Source organism: Primulina eburnea, chromosome 5 (assembly GCF_022965805.1).
Source record: "Primulina eburnea isolate SZY01 chromosome 5, ASM2296580v1, whole genome shotgun sequence".
NCBI classification, from domain to species: Eukaryota; Viridiplantae; Streptophyta; class Magnoliopsida; order Lamiales; family Gesneriaceae; genus Primulina; species Primulina eburnea.
In genome coordinates this window covers 398,215-418,688 of record NC_133105.1, presented here as the reverse complement: position 1 = coordinate 418,688, position 20,474 = coordinate 398,215, and the positions used below count along the sequence as shown (strand labels likewise).

General features: G+C 34.9%; 2 protein-coding genes across 2 annotated transcripts; both read left to right on the top strand.

Annotated features, from left to right (window-relative positions):
* Positions 1 to 7,331: 7,331 nt before the first annotated feature.
* On the top strand, positions 7,332 to 13,019 carry LOC140831965 (protein unc-13 homolog). The gene is made up of 5 exons (XM_073195701.1): positions 7,332 to 7,952; positions 9,517 to 10,383; positions 10,920 to 11,378; positions 11,604 to 11,796; positions 11,878 to 13,019. The coding sequence occupies exons 1-5, from the start codon at positions 7,401 to 7,403 to the stop codon at positions 12,804 to 12,806; spliced, it is 3,000 nt and encodes a 999-aa protein (XP_073051802.1). The 5' UTR covers positions 7,332 to 7,400; the 3' UTR covers positions 12,807 to 13,019.
* A 3,169-nt stretch (positions 13,020 to 16,188) lies between these two features.
* Positions 16,189 to 19,947, top strand: LOC140831964 (uncharacterized). The gene is made up of 2 exons (XM_073195700.1): positions 16,189 to 18,901; positions 19,342 to 19,947. The coding sequence occupies exons 1-2, from the start codon at positions 16,270 to 16,272 to the stop codon at positions 19,791 to 19,793; spliced, it is 3,084 nt and encodes a 1,027-aa protein (XP_073051801.1). The 5' UTR covers positions 16,189 to 16,269; the 3' UTR covers positions 19,794 to 19,947.
* The last annotated feature ends 527 nt before the right edge of the window (positions 19,948 to 20,474 follow it).

Sequence of the window (20,474 nt, the reverse complement as noted above, 5' to 3'; positions counted from 1 at the left end):
AATCGCGAAATAAATATTCGCTTTTTCTTTTCATTTTGAAATTTGATCATGTCGATCAAATCCAGTAAAGCTCAAAGCTATCAAAAGGTAAAGAGATTATAAGGGAAGTCGCGATTTTGACATTTTACACACACACATTCACACACACACACATATATATATATAATATATATATAATGTGCTGATTTTTCAACAAGTAGGACCCTGTTGATAAAGATATATTACTTCACAATGTATATAAATATGGCCGACCTCAGTATGTATTATTTAATTTAAAATATATACGAGAGTACATATACCTTACTTATTTAGACATTGTTACACAAAATATGTTGAATTTCAAATAACTTTATTATTTTATGAATTTGAAAACATTCATAACTGACATGAAATATTATATAAACATGAAAGTGGTATATTCGAAGTTTATGATCTTTCTAATATAAAACTACAAAAATACATTTGATTCTATTTTAAAATCATATATTTGAAATTGACAATCCAAACACAAGCCAAAAGTTTAAGTCGGGCCAGTGGTAACTGGTAAAGCATATTGAAGTGGATAGTTGTAATTTTTGTAATTATTAAAATCCTTTAATGATATATTTTCTTGATGGAAAAAAAGTTTGATGTAAGTGTTAATCTTCAGAAAAAATTATATGCATTTGACTTTCTGTCATATCAGTTTGATAGTCTAATGGTTGTAATGACTGAACAATCAGCACTACCAGAGACAGTAGCAATTGAGTAGAGCAATGATGAAGATTTTGAAGTTCGAAGATACAAGCTAATCAGTAAGGCTAAACCAGTTTTACTTACTAATAGAACAGACAGAGATTTGTGTCCGAGAAAATTTGTTCATTGAACAGTTGGGTCCCTCTTTCTCCAGTAAGGTTGAAGACCTTAATTTGGCTATTATCTCACCACCTTATAGATCAAAATTAAGGATTGCCAAAAATCCTCTAGTGTCCTGAACTGGAAATCCTACCTGATCCTCTTGAGGAGATTGATGCCAGACTGAAATCCATTTCATCATTTCGAATAATTTACATTGTTGACAGTTGGACTTGTAATTAATTGTAATGGAAAATTTGAAAGAAAAAAAATGCTCAGAGAAGTCTCCTAGCTTTCGATTTCTATAAAAAGATGTCTTCGTGCACTTGGATCTATCAAATAAGAAAATGTATGTTGCATCTGCATCGATCTACTCTTGGAGGGCATATCCAAAATAACAATTTTCAGCCATCCTCCAAGATTGACCAGGTAAACTCTCAGTTCAACATAAATTAAAGGTTATATATGGAGTTAGTGCTCAGTTGGGTGAAATGCTTCAGATTTTGAAAACCCCTGATATTATTGACAAAAAGGGGGAAGTGAGCCAAAAGAAACTTAGATCTAGTCATTCTAAAAAATATGCTCACAAGAAAAAAACTTTCCAAGCAAAACTTATTCTAGTAAGCACTCAAACTGTTACAAAGAATATTATAGAAGATGGTGCTTAAAACAATTTCAGTTTGTCGGTTTACCAGTTCAAAATTCATATGCATATATTACTTTTTTCTGCTATTTTTATGAATTCACTCTTTAAGCTTTCATGCATATTTTGTCAATCACTTAAAAGAGAGAAATTGCCTGATAATTTAAGTTTTAGCGATTTAACAAAAGACTACTAATTAACTAAGGATTATTAAAAGCCGAGCTGAATTGAATTCATAAAAGAAACTGATTATTCATGTGTTAAAATTTCCCGCGCCAAGCAGAACCGGTATTTTGAAATCCTAATTGATATCAAAGCGTAGCTTATGGAAGATAACCGATTCAAGGCCCACTAATTTAGGACAAATGATGACCCTGCCTAACTGAATCATTCATAATTTTTATTGAACATTTTCTAAAGATCATAACCTTAATGATACATCATATAAGATCTTCATAACATGTATATCAGTATTTTATAATATCAGAGTCCATACACGCTATCCAAAATTTACGATATGTCAGCAAGAACGGTGACATGATGCACTGATCCCCCCTATTTGAGAACGACTATCAGATTCAAAAACCAACCGTTGGAATCAAAACCTATAAATAGATCGGCTGAATGTACTTTCAAGAATCTACCACAAACTTTTCTGAATACCAAGTTCTTGAGAGCCTAACTGATCAAGCGAATTTTTTCAGCACATATATATGTTATTGAATATGATCATTAAGGATCATTTTTTGGCAAGGAAATATATGTAATTGACACTATTAGTTTTATTAGTTATTATGCTTATGTTTGACAGTACTCTAAGAGTTTAAGTTAAGTAGTGGTAAGTCCTATTAAAGTGGATAATTGCAATTTTTGTTATTACCAAAGTTTTTTAGTGAAATTCTTTCCAAGTAGAAGAATGAGCGACGTAAGAGTCATTCATAGATTGTTTATTCTCTTCCTCTATAGCAATCTCATGACAAAAATGAGCATTTCATCCACTCAAGAAAAAACTAGGAGGATAACTCTCTGACTTTTCATTCGAATTTCCAGCAATAAGGTGGTCCTAATTATTTTAAATTACACTTAACCTATACTAGTATTGCATGCTGTTGTTGTCGGGTAAAATTTTCAAGTGTTAGACAACAATGGATTTCTCAATATAGAGCATAAATTGTTTTGTAGGAAAAACATTTTATTCAAGGAAATTAAAATATATTTGATAGTGTATCTAAACACAAGGAAATTAAAAGATATTGGGCCAAAAATATAATTATTTGAGAAAATACATAAGAATTAAAACTTTTATAAGTTCAATGTATAAAACGATGGTGATTATTGTAGAGCCGTATAGTATCATAAATAGTAATAGATCTTTTGAAAGAAATTGATGATTAAAATCAGTATGACTTTAAAAAGAGGTCTATTTATCCTGTAGTATTTTGTTTATCATACATGATTGTGTATAAACTCTACATGTCATTATACAAACGATTCCGTATCTGTATATATATATATATATATATATATATATATATATATATATATATATATATATATTGTGTATAAATATCATTCTCTCTCTCTTTTTGCGAAACAACATTTTATTTATTATATTTATTTAATTATATAAAGAAACAAAACATTAATTGATATCATATATGTTGGAAAGTGGAAAATAGTAGGAGAAGAGACATGTCACAGTATTGGAAAGTGGAAATTATGTTAGCTGGCCAAAAGTGAATCTTGAAGCAATGATCAAGGATCGAGTTTCGCAAACGGTAATATGGGAGTTAAATTCCCTCCAATGAGGGAGAGCTCTTTGTGCGCGGCGTAACATAAGGTCTAGCTGCTGCTGGTTGGTTGAGTCATCATGATTTACCTCCTCTCACAATCTTGTCGGGCCGGAGGTGAGAACGCCTAAGGTGAGCAATTTCACTTTTTGGAGCAACAATATAATAATAATAATAATAATGATAATTATTATTATTATGTGAAAGCTGGCGGCTGTAGATATAATATAATATGAACGGTGTGTGTGTGTATTTTGGTGTCGGCATGGAGTAAAATATTAAAAAAATGGGGAATTTAACGTTTTAGTATTGTAATTTTAAATGAGTAAATGGGCGATGAGAGGGTGACATGTATATTTTGGTGGTCAGCTTTTGAGTTAAATGATGATATTATTGGGGCGTATGGTCTGCCCTGCCATGTCTCCTGTACGGACAAGTCTTTTCAACTAACATGAGAGGAGAGAGACACTTCGCTTTGCGGCTATCTTTAAGATGTAATTTTAGCATATATATATATATATATATATTTAAGCTTTTTGACTATTATTAATTAATATTAAGAAAAAATAAATAGATTTTGCGTCTTCCAATATGTGTTCTGCAAAAGATCATCTAACTAATGATATTTCCACTTGGGAATGGACAAAACATAGATAATTTGAAATTCACGAAAAAAGATTGATATATATTATTATATATGACGATTGATTTCTTTCTACTGATTACTGCATGAATGGTGGAGTAAAATTTTTGACATTAAATCATATGCCAGCTACAAGTAACTAGCCTACTTTGCTATACATACATTCTACCTAAATCCCATGACATAATTCTATTCAAATTTTAGGACCACAAATTTATACAGTTTTTTGACTTTTCAAAATGAATGGACCATCAACATCATCGCCAGTGAATTCTGCTTTTAGTGAAGGAAAGTGTTATTACATATACGAAAGCGATAGTATCAAAGCATTAGTCAGATCGATCCACGGATGGGTGTTCCAAATTTGAAAGTGGCTTCTAAGGCATTTGAGCGGGGCTGAGAATTCCACTGGTGGACATTATTATATCTCTCAATATATGGGCCGAGACAATTTTTGGGCTAAAGATCAAAGAAAATCTTATCAACAGTCAAAATAAGCACAACGAACGAACTAATTAATATATATAGGTACACAGATAACTATCAAGAAACGTTTAAAAGTTTAAATGAAATGTCTTTCATCCCAGATGAATGAGCATTGCATTTTTCCTGAGTATAAGAATTTGGCATTTTTTGATGAATTCTGATTTTGGTTTGATTTTCTGAGCAGCGGATTAACAAAGCTGAGAGCCAAGCCGTTGCTGTCCGGTCTGGGAAATCATTTCTGATCTGTATGCACGGCATCAACATCGTCAAGTTCAAGTAATCTGGACATAAATTCTTTGTTCAAGTCCATGGCTTCACTTCATCATAGACCTGCAACTTATATTTCATACACCGATAAATATTTTGATATGGAAAACATGCATGGAAACAAGAATGAGCCCAGGATTCGCAACGAGAAAAATGGCGGGACAAACTGGAAAATTTGAGACTCGATCGAAACTTGAATTTGTAGAAGAAATTTACATAAAATTTCTTTATTTTTTTTTTCGTTTAGAGTGGGTGGGAGCAATCACCCACTCTCAGCAAGACAGCTACCCTAACGTATGCCCCTACATGGATAAGAATGTATGATGGACAGACCATACTAGGTTGTCTGAGTTCCACTAAGTTATGCTCATGAGTCTTTTTGCGTCTCGATCTAAAGGCAAGGTGATGCAATATAAACTATAGCTTCAAACATTGAAAAAGGGTAATCTCTCCATGAAGTACCTCGATCAATAGGTGTTAACACTGAACTACCATACCCACTATACCATAACCATAGACCTGAATATGCATACGAAGGTATTCACGTAGGGAAATTGGCCAAAAAAGGTGGATATGGGATTTGCTAGCTTGCTTTAAATATGAAGGAATGACGTCATAGAATTTTTCTATGTAAGCTTCCTGGTATTTCTCTGAAGCTCTCTTGATGTTCCGATCTAGAATATCCCTTGGTATATCAAGCCCCTTAGCTTTCTCGTATAAAGCAGGTAAAGTCGTATTAGGTACCGGACTTGATCAACCACCTTTCTAGAACCTGGACATTTCAGAATTTTGATCGATATGGAGAATTAAACATTTAAATATTAACTTTTAAAATACCAAAAATAATAATTACAATTATTATAATTAAAAGGCTGAACTCTGAAACATTGAGGAGTTGTTGAAATCGATCGAGAAAATGATCGAGTCTTGGAGTATAGAATGTTACATACAAAACTGTAACTGTATCCAACTGCACAAAACACCATCAAACATATAGTCATACCTATTCACCTTTTGTCTCAGCGGACATATAGAATATTCTTTGTTTTGTCTATTTTAAATAATTTATAATTTCCCTCTGTAAAGTTCAGTCATATTGGCATAATCCGGACTACGAATTGACTGCATTAAGATAATTTCGTTACTGATCCTCCAAATTCTTGCACAAAACATCAATGCTGGAAGTAGTGGAAATTACATAGCGGACAGACGGACGGTTCAAGAGAGAGCAAAAATTACATTTTCAATAGTTCAATAATTCACAATATTAGTTTCCAATCATTGAATATCTGATCATGTTAAAATGTGCATAAAATTTCTGATCAGTGTTAAATTTAAACCCCAGGAAACATTGACCCGAATAGAAAGAAGTAGAACAAATACACCACAAAATGTGCTCTAAAGCACTTCTCTTTAATTAATAACAGATCCACCAAGGCTTAATCAGATTTCACATTTGAAATAAATCTCCGACCTATATTAATCTAAAATTGCTTCGCTCTCCCCACTGTATCAACACGTGTTTTTTTAGTGTACTTATGTCCTCCCACTCACACGCATGACGCACCCGAGAAACCTCTTAGAGGTCACATATCCCAAAATTAACTTTGGAGTCCTTAAGTGATAAGCTCTCGAAAAAGAATGTACACATTGATTACATAAATAGTATCTATCAAATCTTTTATGTCATCTTCAACTACATAATCTCATTCTTGAACATTTTTGGAATCCCTATCATTCTGGTGTGTGATCGGTTCAATCACGTGCCCTTCGCCTAGAAGTCTGCAAGGAGCCGATCATTGTCCGTATAACTTCATGCACCGAGGATCACCTCTGCCCTCTTCGACCTCGGTGTCACACTTAATATTGGTCCATACATACTAATTGTCTAATTGTGTAGGAGTTAAACAATTTGTCAAGTATAAATTTTTTTAAAAGTCTAATTTTGTTCGTTCATTCCAAAATATATAGTCTGATGCTTATATTAGTGTTATTTTATCACTTTATTTTTTATCAATTTGCCAGTATTTATTCAATACATTAGCTATTCTGATAAATTATTTATATTCTATTAAAGCGTTAATTAACTAAGGATAAAACGATTTTTTTTTTTAAAAGTATGAAATTTGCTATTTCAATCATTTTTGGTGAAAACTTATTTTAATGAAAATCAAATCTGTTAGTGAGTGCTTAAATAAAATGTTGATCAGTATCAATGAATAGGTAAATAATTGGAACAGTGTGTGAGGTTAATAATCTTCATTAATTAAATGATATTATATTATATATTATGATGATTAAGATAAGATAAGCTGTAATGTAATGCAACATGGAAAATGATAGGTGGCCAGAATCAATAATTATTTTATTATGCTGAATGTCTCGTCTCACCAACAGCGCCACCGCTAACTGCAATTCCGTACTGTTTAAATTATTTTTCAAATATGCTAATTCATATTTTATATATATAAATACATGCAACAATCATCATTGACGTGTTATTTGAATTTAACTTTTGTCAAATCGAAATATTTTGTAATATAATAAAAATTGTGTATCTTTTATTCCCGATTTAATTATTTTTTTGAATAATCGAAATAATTGTTATAGTTTGAGAGAATAGAGGGGGAGGGGGTTTGTGCAATTTATCACAATTGATGTGTTACAAAGCAAAATTGGGATTAACGACACTTCCCCTTCAGTGTATTTCTCTCTCTACCAATCACGCGGCGTAACAATGGCGTCTCTCTTCCGAGACCTCAGCTACAGCAGAAGAGATTCCTTCTCCTCCTCTAACTCCGCCGCCGCCGCATCTCCGTCATCGGCCACATCACGTCTCGCTGCCACCTCAAGTGCCTCGTCTTTGTCGCCGCTTCCCTCTCCATTCGGCGACCTAACTCCCACTCTCTCCTCTGCAGACCTTCGCGCCTCGGCTTACGAGATCTTCCTTTCCGCCACTCGCTCTGCCTCCACTAAGCCTCTCACCTACATTTCCAGCAGCAATCACGGTAATTCGCCCAACAATTCGAGTAGTTCAAACGGCAATTCGACTAGTACTTTGCAGAGGTCATTGACTTCGGCGGCGGCTTCTAAGATGAAGAAGGCGCTAGGGATGAGATCCGGTAGTTCAAAGCGGAGCTCCGATTGTGGGAGTCCGGGTAATTCGGGTTCGGGTGGGAAAGTTAAGAAGCCAATGACTCTGGGGGAGTTGATGAGGGTACAGATGAGGGTTACGGAGGCCATGGATACTAGAATTCGGAGGGGTCTGCTGAGGATTTCTGCCAGCCAGGTCAGCTATCACATTACTCTCTTTTTTTCCCCCAATTTCATCTCCGTCGAAGAAATATTCTGTCTTTGATTGTAATATGTCACCGTTGTTTTAATTTGTTAAGGAAAGGAGTGATCTGTCGGATTGGTACTGTAAAGTGTTGTTTGTATTTTTATTTTTTCAGTTTGAATTTGATAAATGAGGTTTATGAGAGGCATTAGAAAGTGGGAACTGCTTGATCTGAAGGATGCCGTATGGATGTAATTAAAAGAGTAGCTTTGTTACTGTTTCTTTCATCTCTCGTTTGTTTTTTGTTGATAAATTTTTTGGATTAGTTAATGATATGTTTGATTGTCTGGTACCAAAAAATTCCACTATTTATGTTTTTCCCGTTTTCTTCATGATTTAGCTGTTTATATTTGTTCTTTAGTTCTTGAAAGACTTCAGTTTTTATGAGTGTTCTAAATGGCGGCCGCATAGGCAGTAGGCGGCCCTCGACCATGCCGCCTACGCTTGAGGCGGGTGTTTTAGGCGACCCAAGCTATACGACATTAGGGAGGCTAGTCGAGTCAGTGAGCAGGGAGCTGAGTGGGCAGTCAAGATTTTTAAGTCGTAGTCAACAATTTTAAAAAAACCAGTCAAAGTCAAGTAATTTTAAATCTCAAAACCCTAGCGAACCCTCACTTTTTTTTTATTTACTTTTGGTTTTCACTCTCAACTCTCAACCACCAAGCCTACCACACACTGTCTACCGCCCACCGCCAGAATATTTAGGTTAGGCATTGGATATTTATTATTTAACATACTTTTTTATAATATTTCAGATTTTGTTATTTAATAAATCAATTTTTTTGCCTATTATTATTTATTTATTGTTGAAGATTAATGACGGAAAAGAATAAACAACTGGAGTTGGAATTAGCCAAAGTCTAATGATATTGTTTGGGATCATGTGTTGTATAATAAAGAGAAAAGGGATTGGATCACATGCAACTTGCGTAAGAAGGTTATTAAAGGAGGAGCTTATAGATGAAACATCATATTGCGAGAATTGTATGAAGCTTCTTTGTGTTTAAATATCTTACATAAAAAATGATTACTATTTGTGATTATATTGCATTATTATATATGATTATCTATAAAAAACTACTTAAAAAAATTCAACCGCCTGGGCGACCGGCACCGCCTCCCGTCATTTACAACCTTGGTTTTTATCCTAATGTAAGGTCGACTCTTGACGACTAGACTAAATTTATGTTTCGAATTTTCAGGAGTAAGAAGCAATTTAGGAGTTATATGATGTCACTTGTGATTTTGTTTGATGATCTGTTGTTTGCTAGTGTTTTGAGTTTTCCAAAATGTGACTAATGTGTTTATTTCTCTAATTTTTTCCTGCTGGCTTTATCTGTCAATTGACTTTCAAAGTTTTATATACCATCACATATATGGAAATTTATTCTACTATGTTATTTTGAACTGTAGATGTATGGTATTTTGTTTTTTCGCTAGTTTAAATATTTAATGGATTGTCTATGCTTCATGTACTGAACTATAAGGTAAAAGAAATTTTTTTGGGTCGTTATAGGTTGGAAGGAGAACCGAGTCAATGGTTCTTCCGCTAGAGCTTTTACAACAATTTAAAGCCTCGGATTTTACGGTTCAAGAAGAATATGAAGCATGGCAGAAGAGAAACCTTAAAATGCTCGAAGCTGGACTACTTTTGCATCCTCACACGCCATTGGATAAAACTAATACTGCTGCTCAACGGCTACGACAAATTATTCAAGGAGCCTCTGACAAGCCACTAGAAACTGGGAGAAACAATGAATCAATGCAAGTCCTTCGCACTACAACAATGGCGCTTGCTGGAAGAACATCTGACGGATCTCTGGAGTCTTGCCACTGGGCAGATGGTTACCCATTGAATATCCGGCTCTATGAAATGCTTCTCGAAGCCTGCTTTGACATAAATGATGAAACATCTATTGTAGAGGAAATTGACGAGCTGATGGAGCTCATAAAGAAAACTTGGGGAATCCTTGGACTAAACCAAATGCTACATAATTTATGCTTCACCTGGGTCCTGTTCAATCGCTATGTGGCCACCGGGCAAGTTGAAAATGATCTAATATTTGCCGCTGATAGCCAGCTCGTTGAAGTCACAAAAGATGCAAAGATAACAAAAGATATAGTTTATTCGAAGATTTTAAATGCTATTTTGACTGCTATGTTGGGATGGACAGAGAAAAGACTCCTGGCATATCATGAAACATTTGATAGTGGAAATATAGAGTCCATGCAGAGCCTTGTGTCGGTTGGGGTCTCAGCTGCTAAGATTTTGGTTGAAGATATATCAAATGAGTATCGCCGCAGAAGAAAAAATGAAGTTGATGTGACTCGCAGCAGGATAGACACTTATATAAGGTCATCTCTGCGCACGGCATTTGCTCAGGCAAGTTCCTCTGTTGTTCTTTAAGAGCTTCAATTTTGAAAGGAAACCTGGTAATCTTCATTAAATTGTGAGTCAGGTGGTCAGTGACTGCCCCGGTATGTGAGCTTAATTAATTTCTTCCTCTGCCTGTACAGGTGATGCATATGTAATTCTGTGATCCTTTGTAGTCTCATTACTTATTTAATGCGTAAACATTCTGAGTGATCACATTTTTGATTTTTTTATGACAAACGCATGCATCTATACTCCTCACCCATTATCGGTCTACCGACTAGCAAACAATTCATTTTCTTCAAATTCCACCTGTCTTGAGTTAGGGTCCAATCACGTAATTAGCTATTTCCGGCTAGAAAAAGAGTAGAAAGACATATACATAGTAACAGCAATGGATTATGTGCAAATGATCTTGGTACTTTCCTGAATATGAAACACTCCTGGGGTATATAATGGATCTGGTTTTCTCTCATGTTATTCCTTTTCCGATCAACTCATGAAATATTCAGATAAGAAATATATTTACAGTCTTGACTTTACAGAGGATGGAGAAGGCCGATTCCAGCAGGAGGGCATCTAGAAGCAGCCAATCAAATCCCCTTCCTGTTCTTGCAATCCTTGCAAAGGATGTTGGCGAGCTTGCAGCAAAAGAAAAGGACATGTTTAGCCCTATTTTAAAGAGATGGCACTCTTTTGCCGCAGGTGTTGCTGTTGCCACTTTACATGCTTGCTATGGGAACGAGTTGAAGCAATTCATATCAGGTATCACAGAGTTGACCCCAGATGCTGTACAAATACTGAGAGCTGCAGATAAGTTGGAGAAAGATCTTGTCCGAATTGCGGTAGAAGATTCAGTGGACTGTGATGATGGTGGGAAGGCTATTATTCGTGAGATGCCTCCTTATGAAGCTGAAGGTGCGATGTCTGAAATGGTAAAAGTTTGGATAAAGACTAGAGTAGAGAGGTTGAAGGAATGGGTTGACAGAAATCTCCAACAAGAGGTACCTTATATTGATTCTCTACTATAACAGCAAAATTCAGATTTTATACAAGTTCATAAATTGAAACGATCAATTTTTTATTTTATTTAAATAAATTTTTTTACTACTGTTATCAAAGGCTGTTGTCGAGAAAGAATTCACTTACTGCTGTTTCGGTCTTGACAGTGGTAGAAATGGTTTCTTTGTAATAGATTTTTTCATGCCATTGTATTTCTCCAATTTTAGATTTGGAATCCACGAGCCAATCAAGAAGGATGTGCTCCTTCAGCTGTAGAGGTTTTGCGAATAGTTGATGAGACCTTGGATGCTTTCTTTCAGTTGCCGATACCAATGCATCCAGCACTGCTCCCTGACTTAATGACTGGACTAGATAAATGTCTTCAATATTATGTAACAAAAGCAAAATCGGGCTGTTGTGGTAATACTGCTTAGCTTAACTAAAATTTTGATGAAATTGTCAATGTCCCAGAAGTCTACTTATTAAATCTTTGGTACGCAGGATCAAGAAACACTTATATTCCCATGATGCCGGCATTAACCAGATGTACCACTGAAGCGAAATTTCAATGGAAGAAAAAGGATAAATCAATATACTCTCAGAAGAAGACTCCTCAGGTCGCTACAGTTAACGGGGGTAGTTCTTTGGGGGTTCCGCAACTTTGTGTACGTATAAATACCTTGCATAAAATACGAATGGAGTTGGAAGTTGTTGAGAAAAGAATAGTAACCCTGTTGAGGAACTCAGAATCTTCTAATTTAGAAGATTTTTCAAACGGATTGAGTAAGAAGTTTGAACTCACACCAGCTGCTTGCATCGAAGCCGTTCAGCAATTGTCTGAAGGAGCTGCTTACAAAATTGTTTTCCATGATCTCGGCCATACTTTATGGGACTCACTGTATGTTGGTGACCCTGCATCGTCTAGAGTTGAGCCCTTTCTCCATGAACTTGAGAACACTCTCACTATTGTAGCAGACACTGTTCAAGAAAGAGTGCGCACCCGTATTGTTGCTGACATAATGCGAGCTTCATTTGAAGGTTTTTTATTGGTATTGCTTGCTGGGGGCCCTACACGAGCCTTTTCTCGCCAGGACTCACAGATAATAGAGGACGATTTCAAGTCCCTTAAGGATATATTCTGGGCCAATGGGGATGGATTGCCTTCTGACATAATTGATAAGTTTGCAACCACAGCAAGAGATATACTTCCCCTTTTTCGAACGGATACAGAGAGCCTCATTGAGCGGTTTAGGCGCCTTACTTTAGAAACATATGGTTCCTCTGTCAAATCTCGACTCCCATTACCTCCAACATCTGGGCAGTGGAACTCAATTGAACCAAATACGTTGCTTCGAGTTTTGTGCCACAGGAACGATGAAACCGCGTCAAAGTTTCTCAAGAAAACATACAACTTGCCGAAGAAACTGTGATAGATGCTATCTTTTGGTGCAGGATTGTGGACTATCAAGTGCATAACTTGGCCATAATTTCTGCAGTTTTGATTGCCTTGAGACGCTGCATAGCTTTGTACAGTAATTCTTCTGAGACTTCTTCTCGGGTCAAGTTTCAGTGGGGATTGGATTATTGTTGTCTCATTCTTCTATTTTATTTTAATATATATAATGTATTTATCCCTATTGCTTCGCAGTTGGTTGCCCTATGGAAGATCCTTATTCATTTGTTCTTTTATTTCATTTCACTCACTGTATGCTTATATTTTTTGTGTTTTTGTTGTTATTATGTATCCATATTTATCTATGTAGTGATATATTTGCTATAAGTTGATTGAAGAGAGTGAAGCATTTATTTTGTAGGACAGCTACATTTCTTCTCATTTCTCCTTCGGCTTGAATAAATACGAAGGATCAGTTTGGATGTAAAAATTTATTTGATTATGTCTTTTTAAAAGAAAAAGACAAACGACGACTATTCTAACATTCGACTATCGAAGCAAGTTCTTTTCCCTCATTTTTTCGAAGAGAAACACATGGAGACGTCTGAAAATTACAGATTATATTATCTGATTTTCTTTTTCTACTTTTCTAAAATTAAAAAGATTTTGAAAAGTATTTAATAATAATTTTTTATTTACGCAAACTTTTCGTTTATTGAAAGTAGTTTATGAGAACCGAATCGCTTTATGATGATAAATGCAACTATGGTCAGCCCTACTTACGATGTCAATCCGGACCGGCGACATGGGACGGGTCAGTTTGCAACTTGCAATTAGGTGGGACGGGCCACTTCGGTTGATTCGATGCTACATGCGGCAGTATCCCACATGATTTGAATGGACAAGATTCACAAACATATGCGATTTTAAAAAAATTAGTGGACCTCATGTATATGTGGCTAAATTTGGGCCCTTCATTCTATCAGAGGTAGTGCCTCTATATGTAGAATTGAATCAACCGGCCACTTCATAACTCGCGTTAGATCACCGGTTAGGTGTACCGATCCGACTATTTTTTTAATAAAAAATTGAGAAAATGTTAATAAATTTTTTATAATAACAAAAATGTTATTTTATAAATCTTAATCAAATTAATTTAATCAATATTTAAAAACATTACTTTAAGAAATTAATAATTTATTTAACCATATAATTTTTGTTAATGGCGACAAATAAAATAAAGACAATATAAAATTATAAACTCTAAAAAAAGACATATTACAATGATTTTTACCATGTTTTATTCAAGCGATTTATAAATTTAAAAGCCAAGTAACTTTTATTTAAACATATAACTTCTGCAAATAGACACTAGTAAAATAAAGAGATTTGAAAATTATGAACTTTGGAAAAATACATACTAAAATGATCTTTTACCAGATTTTATTTAAGTAATTTATAAATGTATATCCTAAAATGTTGGTTGCATTTTTATTTTTATTTTTTTATAAAAAACACATAAATTCTAATCAATGTCACAAACAAATGGATTACAAATCAGAAAATTGGTAGCTCTAAAAAAATGTATATAACAATGATATTTTTCCATATTTTTTTATTCAAGTAATTTATAAAATTAAACCATAAAAAAATATTTGTTACAAATAACTTTTATTTAAACACATAAGTTCTAGTCTTATTTTAAAAATAATCAATAAAAAGATAGATAGATAAAAAAAAATATAAGTTATTAAATTTTTTTAAAAAAAACATATTGTGACGTGTGTATGCATAAAAAAGAACAAATAATAATAATCACATATTTTTAAAACATAAATAAGAGGATAAATGAAACATTTAAAAAAAATAATTAATAAAGAGTTAAATAAAAATTCACATATAAAATAATATATATATATATATATATATATATATATATATATATATATATATATATATATATATATATATATATATGCAAACAAAAAAATTATTGTTCGATCTGGCGAGTCACGTCCGTATAACTCGATAGATCATACGTTTTTTATCCATAAATCATAGGACGGTCCGATTATTGTTCTAGATCAAACCCGTTGATCACGAGCCTGTTCAGATTGGGGTCCGGGTCAAAACCATCCATCGGCCTGTGAGGACGCCTTGAGATTTACCCTTGGGACATTAACTCTAAGATAGGTTTGAATTTAAATCACAATGGTTCGTGTGAAGTTCAACAAAAAAAAAAAAAAAAAAAAAAAAAACCTTACATTTTCATTTGGGAAAAAAAGAAGAAAGTTGAATACAAGCTGACTAGTTGGCCCACATAGTTAATTGGTTGGCAGCCCTCAATTTTGAATGAATATTATTATCGTCCAAGAAGAAACTTTAATTTGTATGGCCTTAAATTTATCGAATGTACTTTGTATCAACTGAACACGAACATAGATAGGTTCGTGTAATCCACAGATATGTTAAATGTAGTCAACCATTTACAACTTTTTTTTAATAATTATTGGCTATTATTTTTCTTGATAAATTTATCTGGGATAAAAAATAAAAATAAAAATAAAAATAAAACTAGGCTTCTAGAAAATGGGCCCAGTGAGATTGTATTGTTGCCAAATCTTGAAGAAATTGTGTTTCTTACAAAAAAAAGTGAAGTTGCCAAAAACGAACATTTGGTCTAGATGGAATAAATACAATGTTTTCATCCTGTTTGTACTTTTTTGCCTGCAAACTATTTTTAAAAAAATTAAATTTATTTGTAAGAAATATATTATGAAATCTACCAGAAAATCTAAATTTTTTTAAGATCTGGCTGGTTACATTTGTCATCTCTATAAGATAGATATCATTAGCCGACCAATGAGTGAATTTTAAGGTTAAATAACAACATATTAATTTTTAGAGCTGTCCGACCCGACCCACTCGTTGTAAAATGGCATGGGGTATGACCCGTCCTGTCACAATCTCTTGTTTGTTTAGGTTGACACAAGTCACTAAAACTGTAACTCAATCCATCAATTTTAATTTAAATTTTTTTTTTTGGTGAGACGAGCTTATCTATCACGCAACAACAGACGAAACAAATAAAAAGTTCGTCAAAATAAGATATATAACACATAAAATTCTTTTAAAATAAGATAACCTAACCTAAAATTTCCACTCAAAATTTCAGCTTGCAAAATGGTCCTCCTATCAGATTTAAATACTAAGATAAAAACTGATCTATTCAGACGGTCTTACGAATCAATTTTTTTTATTCATTTGCATTTTGACCATATAATTTCGTTATCATCAGTTAGTTAATTTATAGATGTGGTACTTATTTTTTAAAATGTATTTATTAATAATAATAATAATAATAATAATAATATGAATAACGTATCTAATTTTATCCAGACAGAATTTATAAATCTCAATCATCAATACTTTCAAACTTGATTACACCAGGCAGGCAACGTAGCTCCTTCCTTCGCCTCCCGCGGTGCCGCAGCCATCAAATGGCGAATCTGCCCTTCACCGGTACTAAATCCCAACTCTCCTTTGCCCTCCTCGTCCTCTCTTCTTTACCCTTTTTCGTAATATCACAGTTTTCACCGGCAGAAAGAGACGCCCTCCTAGACCTGAAACAAGAATTCGGCAACCCCCAACTCCTTCAGACATGGAACTCCACGTCCTCCCCCTGCGACTGGCAGGAAATTCGGTGCTCCCCTGAGGGCTCCGTCACTGGAATAGCCCTTGAGAATTACGACCTCGTCGGATACATCCCAGATTCCATCTCTACGCTCCAAAACCTCACTTTTCTCAATCTCGCTTACAATCTTCTCCCGGGAAATTTTCCCACAGCTGTTTTAAACTTCTCGAACCTTCGATATCTAGACCTCTCTCAGAACAATTTTGTTGGAAATATTCCAGAGGCTATCGACAGGCTCCGCTTGCTTCAACACCTTGATCTCAGCTCCAACAACTTCACCGGAGATATTCCTCCGTCTATAGGGAATTTACTTGAGCTGAAAGTATTGAATTTGCATATGAATCTTTTTAATGGGAGTTTCCCGAAGGAAATCTCGAATTTGGTGAACCTTGAATTTCTGAGATGGGCTTATAATGACTTCTTGCCAGCGGTGATACCACCTGAGTTCGGAAAGTTGACGAATATCAAGTATATCTGGATGAAAGACACGAACGTCTACGGCGAAATTCCGGACAGTTTCCGGAATTTGTCGAGTCTGAATCATTTGGATTTGTCTATGAATCAATTGGAAGGCGAAATTCCTGGTGGGTTGTTCTTGCTGAAAAATCTGACCAATCTTTATTTGTATAATAACAGATTTTCAGGTTCCATTCCTCAAGTGATCGAATCCTTGAGGATGGTTGAGCTTGATCTTTCTGGGAATAAATTGAATGGAAGCATCCCAGAAGATTTTGGGAAGCTGGAAAAATTGGAGCTTTTGAATTTATTCGCCAATAAATTCTATGGAGATGTGCCATCAAGCATCGGCATGTTGCCAAGCTTGAAGATTTTTCGGGTTTACAAGAATAATTTAAGCGGGCTATTACCACCTGAAATGGGTGTGTATTCAAATCTTGAAGCTTTTGAGGTTAGTGATAACTTTTTCACTGGAGGGTTGCCGGAAAACTTGTGTTCCGGTGGTTCTTTATTTGGTGTGGTTGCCTTTCACAGCAATTTAACCGGAGAGATTCCGAAATCACTTGGAAATTGTCGGACTCTCCGCTCGGTGCAGCTGTATGGGAATAATTTTACAGGTGAGATACCATTAGAGCTTTTTACTTTGCAAAACATGACTGAAATCATGCTGAGTGATAACTCGTTTTCCGGCAGGCTCCCGACTCGGGTAGCGGGAAATTTGACTCGGTTGGAGATCCGTAACAACCAGTTTTCCGGCGGAATTCCTGCCGGAATTTTGACTTGGGAAAGTTTAGTTGTGTTTGATGCCGGTAACAATATGTTTTCGGGGTCGATTCCGGTGGAGTTAACCAGTCTCAGTCAACTTACAACTCTGAAATTTGATGGAAATTCACTTTCTGGTTGGCTCCCACCTGAGATCATCTCTTGGAAATCTTTAACTACATTGGATCTTTCGAGAAACCAACTTTCTGGTCCAATTCCCTCCAGCTTGGGCTCTTTACCCGACCTTCTCGATCTAGACTTGTCCGAGAATGATTTTTCGGGAGATATTCCGTCTCAATTAGGCAATTTGAAGCTCACATCTCTTAACTTGACTTCGAACAAACTAACCGGTGCCATCCCACGTGAATTTGATAACATGGCTTATGGAAACAGTTTCTTGGACAACCCTAATCTTTGTGCCTCCAATCCCACCTCCAATCTTCCCAAATGTTACACCAAAATCCAAGAAACCAAGAAACTGTCAACGAGATTTCTTGCTGTGGTTCTAGTTCTGGCTGTTACACTTTTCTTGATCACCATTTTGATGACCCTGTTCCTGTTTAGAGACTACAGAAGAAAGAAGCTCAAACGTGACCTCGCTACGTGGAAACTAACCTCATTCCAGAAGTTGTATTTCACTGAAAACAATATTCTTTCAAACTTGACGGAAAGCAATGTGATTGGAAGTGGTGGATCAGGGAAAGTGTACAAAGTTTCGGTTGATCGAGGAGGTGAATGTGTTGCTGTAAAGAGGATTTGGAGTGACAGGAAGTTGAATCATCTGCTGGAGAAAGAATTTTTGGCTGAGATTCAAATTCTTAGCTCAGTACGGCATTCGAATATCGTGAAGCTCTTGTGTTGCATCTCGAGTGATGATTCGAAACTTCTTGTGTATGAGTACTTGGAGAATCAGAGTCTCGACAGATGGCTACATGGGAAGAAACAGAAAGACTTATCTCTCAATATTTCTGTTCACAACATTGCCTTGGATTGGCCAGCAAGGTTAAGAATTGCCACTGGAGCTGCACAGGGCCTCGCGTACATGCATCACGACTGCACTCCACCAATCATTCACCGTGATGTGAAATCGAGCAACATTTTGTTGGATTCTGATTTCAAAGCGAAAATTGCTGATTTCGGGCTTGCCAAGAGTTTGATTAAGAGAGATCAGCCTTACACCATGTCTGCTGTTGCTGGCTCATTTGGTTACATTGCCCCAGGTAATAAATAATGCTATACCCAGTGTGAAACCAACTTTGCCCCCTCTCTAGCTACACTCTTGAGTAGCTGCCTATGTGATCGAGCATGCGATTTGGTTGCAATATAATCAACAAGATAAGAGTTGCACAGTAACTATTAGCTAAAGTTTTTATACAGTGCCTCAGCGTTACAATTAATGTCACAGTCAATATCACACATTTGATTCCGATGACTTGCATTGTGGTGGCATTTTTGGGGTCTCAAGTAGATGACTGTGGCACAACAACAGAAACATGTATCTTTGGCTACGATATTCGATTTTTGTTGTTCTTATCAGCGTTAGTTTTTATACGGACAGTGACAAGCATAGAATCATAAACAAAATATAATGCTAACCCCTTTATAACCGTGTAGACACACCTCTTTGTACCATCTAACCGTGTGCTGCTACTTTTTGCAGAGTATGCCTATACAAGCAAAGTAAACGAGAAGGTTGATGTATATAGCTTTGGCGTCGTGCTGTTGGAACTGGTGACTGGGCGTGAAGTTAACCGTGGGGAGGAGCACACAAGTCTTGCCGAATGGGCGTGGAGGCTCTATGGAGAAGGAAAGCCAATTACCGATGCTTTAGATACGGAGATTCAAGTAGAACACTACTTGGAAGATATGACAACTGTTTATAAACTGGGGCTCATTTGCACCAGCACATTGCCTAGAAACAGGCCTTCTATGAAAGAGGTCGTTCAGATTCTCCATCGTTGTAGATCTCTGGAGGTTTACGACGGCATAAAAACGGGAAAAGAGTATGATGCGGCACCCCTTCTTCAAGATGACAAGTATCTAAGAAGCTATAGGTGTAATTCGAAGAAGCTGATGGATTTAAGTGACAGTAGTTTGGTGAGCCTTGCGTAACACTTGGACAAATCAGATATCAAATACAAAAAAATCCCCGTGGATTTTAAAGGATTTAGATGTATATTTAGAGTTTTTATAACAATATAATTAACGTATGTGAAATTCAAAAAATCCTGTAAGTATTATTTTCCCGAGTTAAATCACAAGGAAAACATGCAATTACAGCACCTAATTATCTATATCTATAAAAGTGATCATAAACTTTGTCTTTCAATTGTGAAAACATAAACATGACATTGTTATCTATATAAATATTCCAAAAACTCAACAAGAATATATATGTAAATTGTAATTGTCTACCTACTATATAATTAATGAACAATCACAAAAATGTACATTTATTGTAGTAATTTATATCACTTCAAAAATAAAATGTGACTCTTATATTAATTTTATTAAATAATTCATCTTTATATTACATTTAAATATTTTATTCTTTTAATTTTCTCTCTATATGATTTTATAATTTTAGTGTAATTTTTATGTTGTAATAAATTATAATATCACAAGAAGATATATGGAAAAAAAAATTAACTATATATGCATTAATAGAATAACACGATAAATATAAAATAATATAATAATATAAAGTTTAGTACTGACATATTTTATAAGTTTTTTAACTAAAAAGTGATAGTAAAAAGTTTAATAAATTATTTAGGAGAATTAATATCAATA

Bases quoted from the DNA above. Each gene is read 5' to 3' on its own strand.
- LOC140831965 (XM_073195701.1), top strand. From the start codon at position 7,401: ATGGCGTCTCTCTTCCGAGACCTCAGCTACAGCAGAAGAGATTCCTTC. The intron at 7,953-9,516 runs GTCAGCTATCAC...GGGTCGTTATAG, and splicing joins TGAGGATTTCTGCCAGCCAG to GTTGGAAGGAGAACCGAGTC. The intron at 11,797-11,877 runs GTAATACTGCTT...TTTGGTACGCAG, and splicing joins AGCAAAATCGGGCTGTTGTG to GATCAAGAAACACTTATATT.
- LOC140831964 (XM_073195700.1), top strand. From the start codon at position 16,270: ATGGCGAATCTGCCCTTCACCGGTACTAAATCCCAACTCTCCTTTGCC. The intron at 18,902-19,341 runs GTAATAAATAAT...TACTTTTTGCAG, and splicing joins ATTTGGTTACATTGCCCCAG to AGTATGCCTATACAAGCAAA.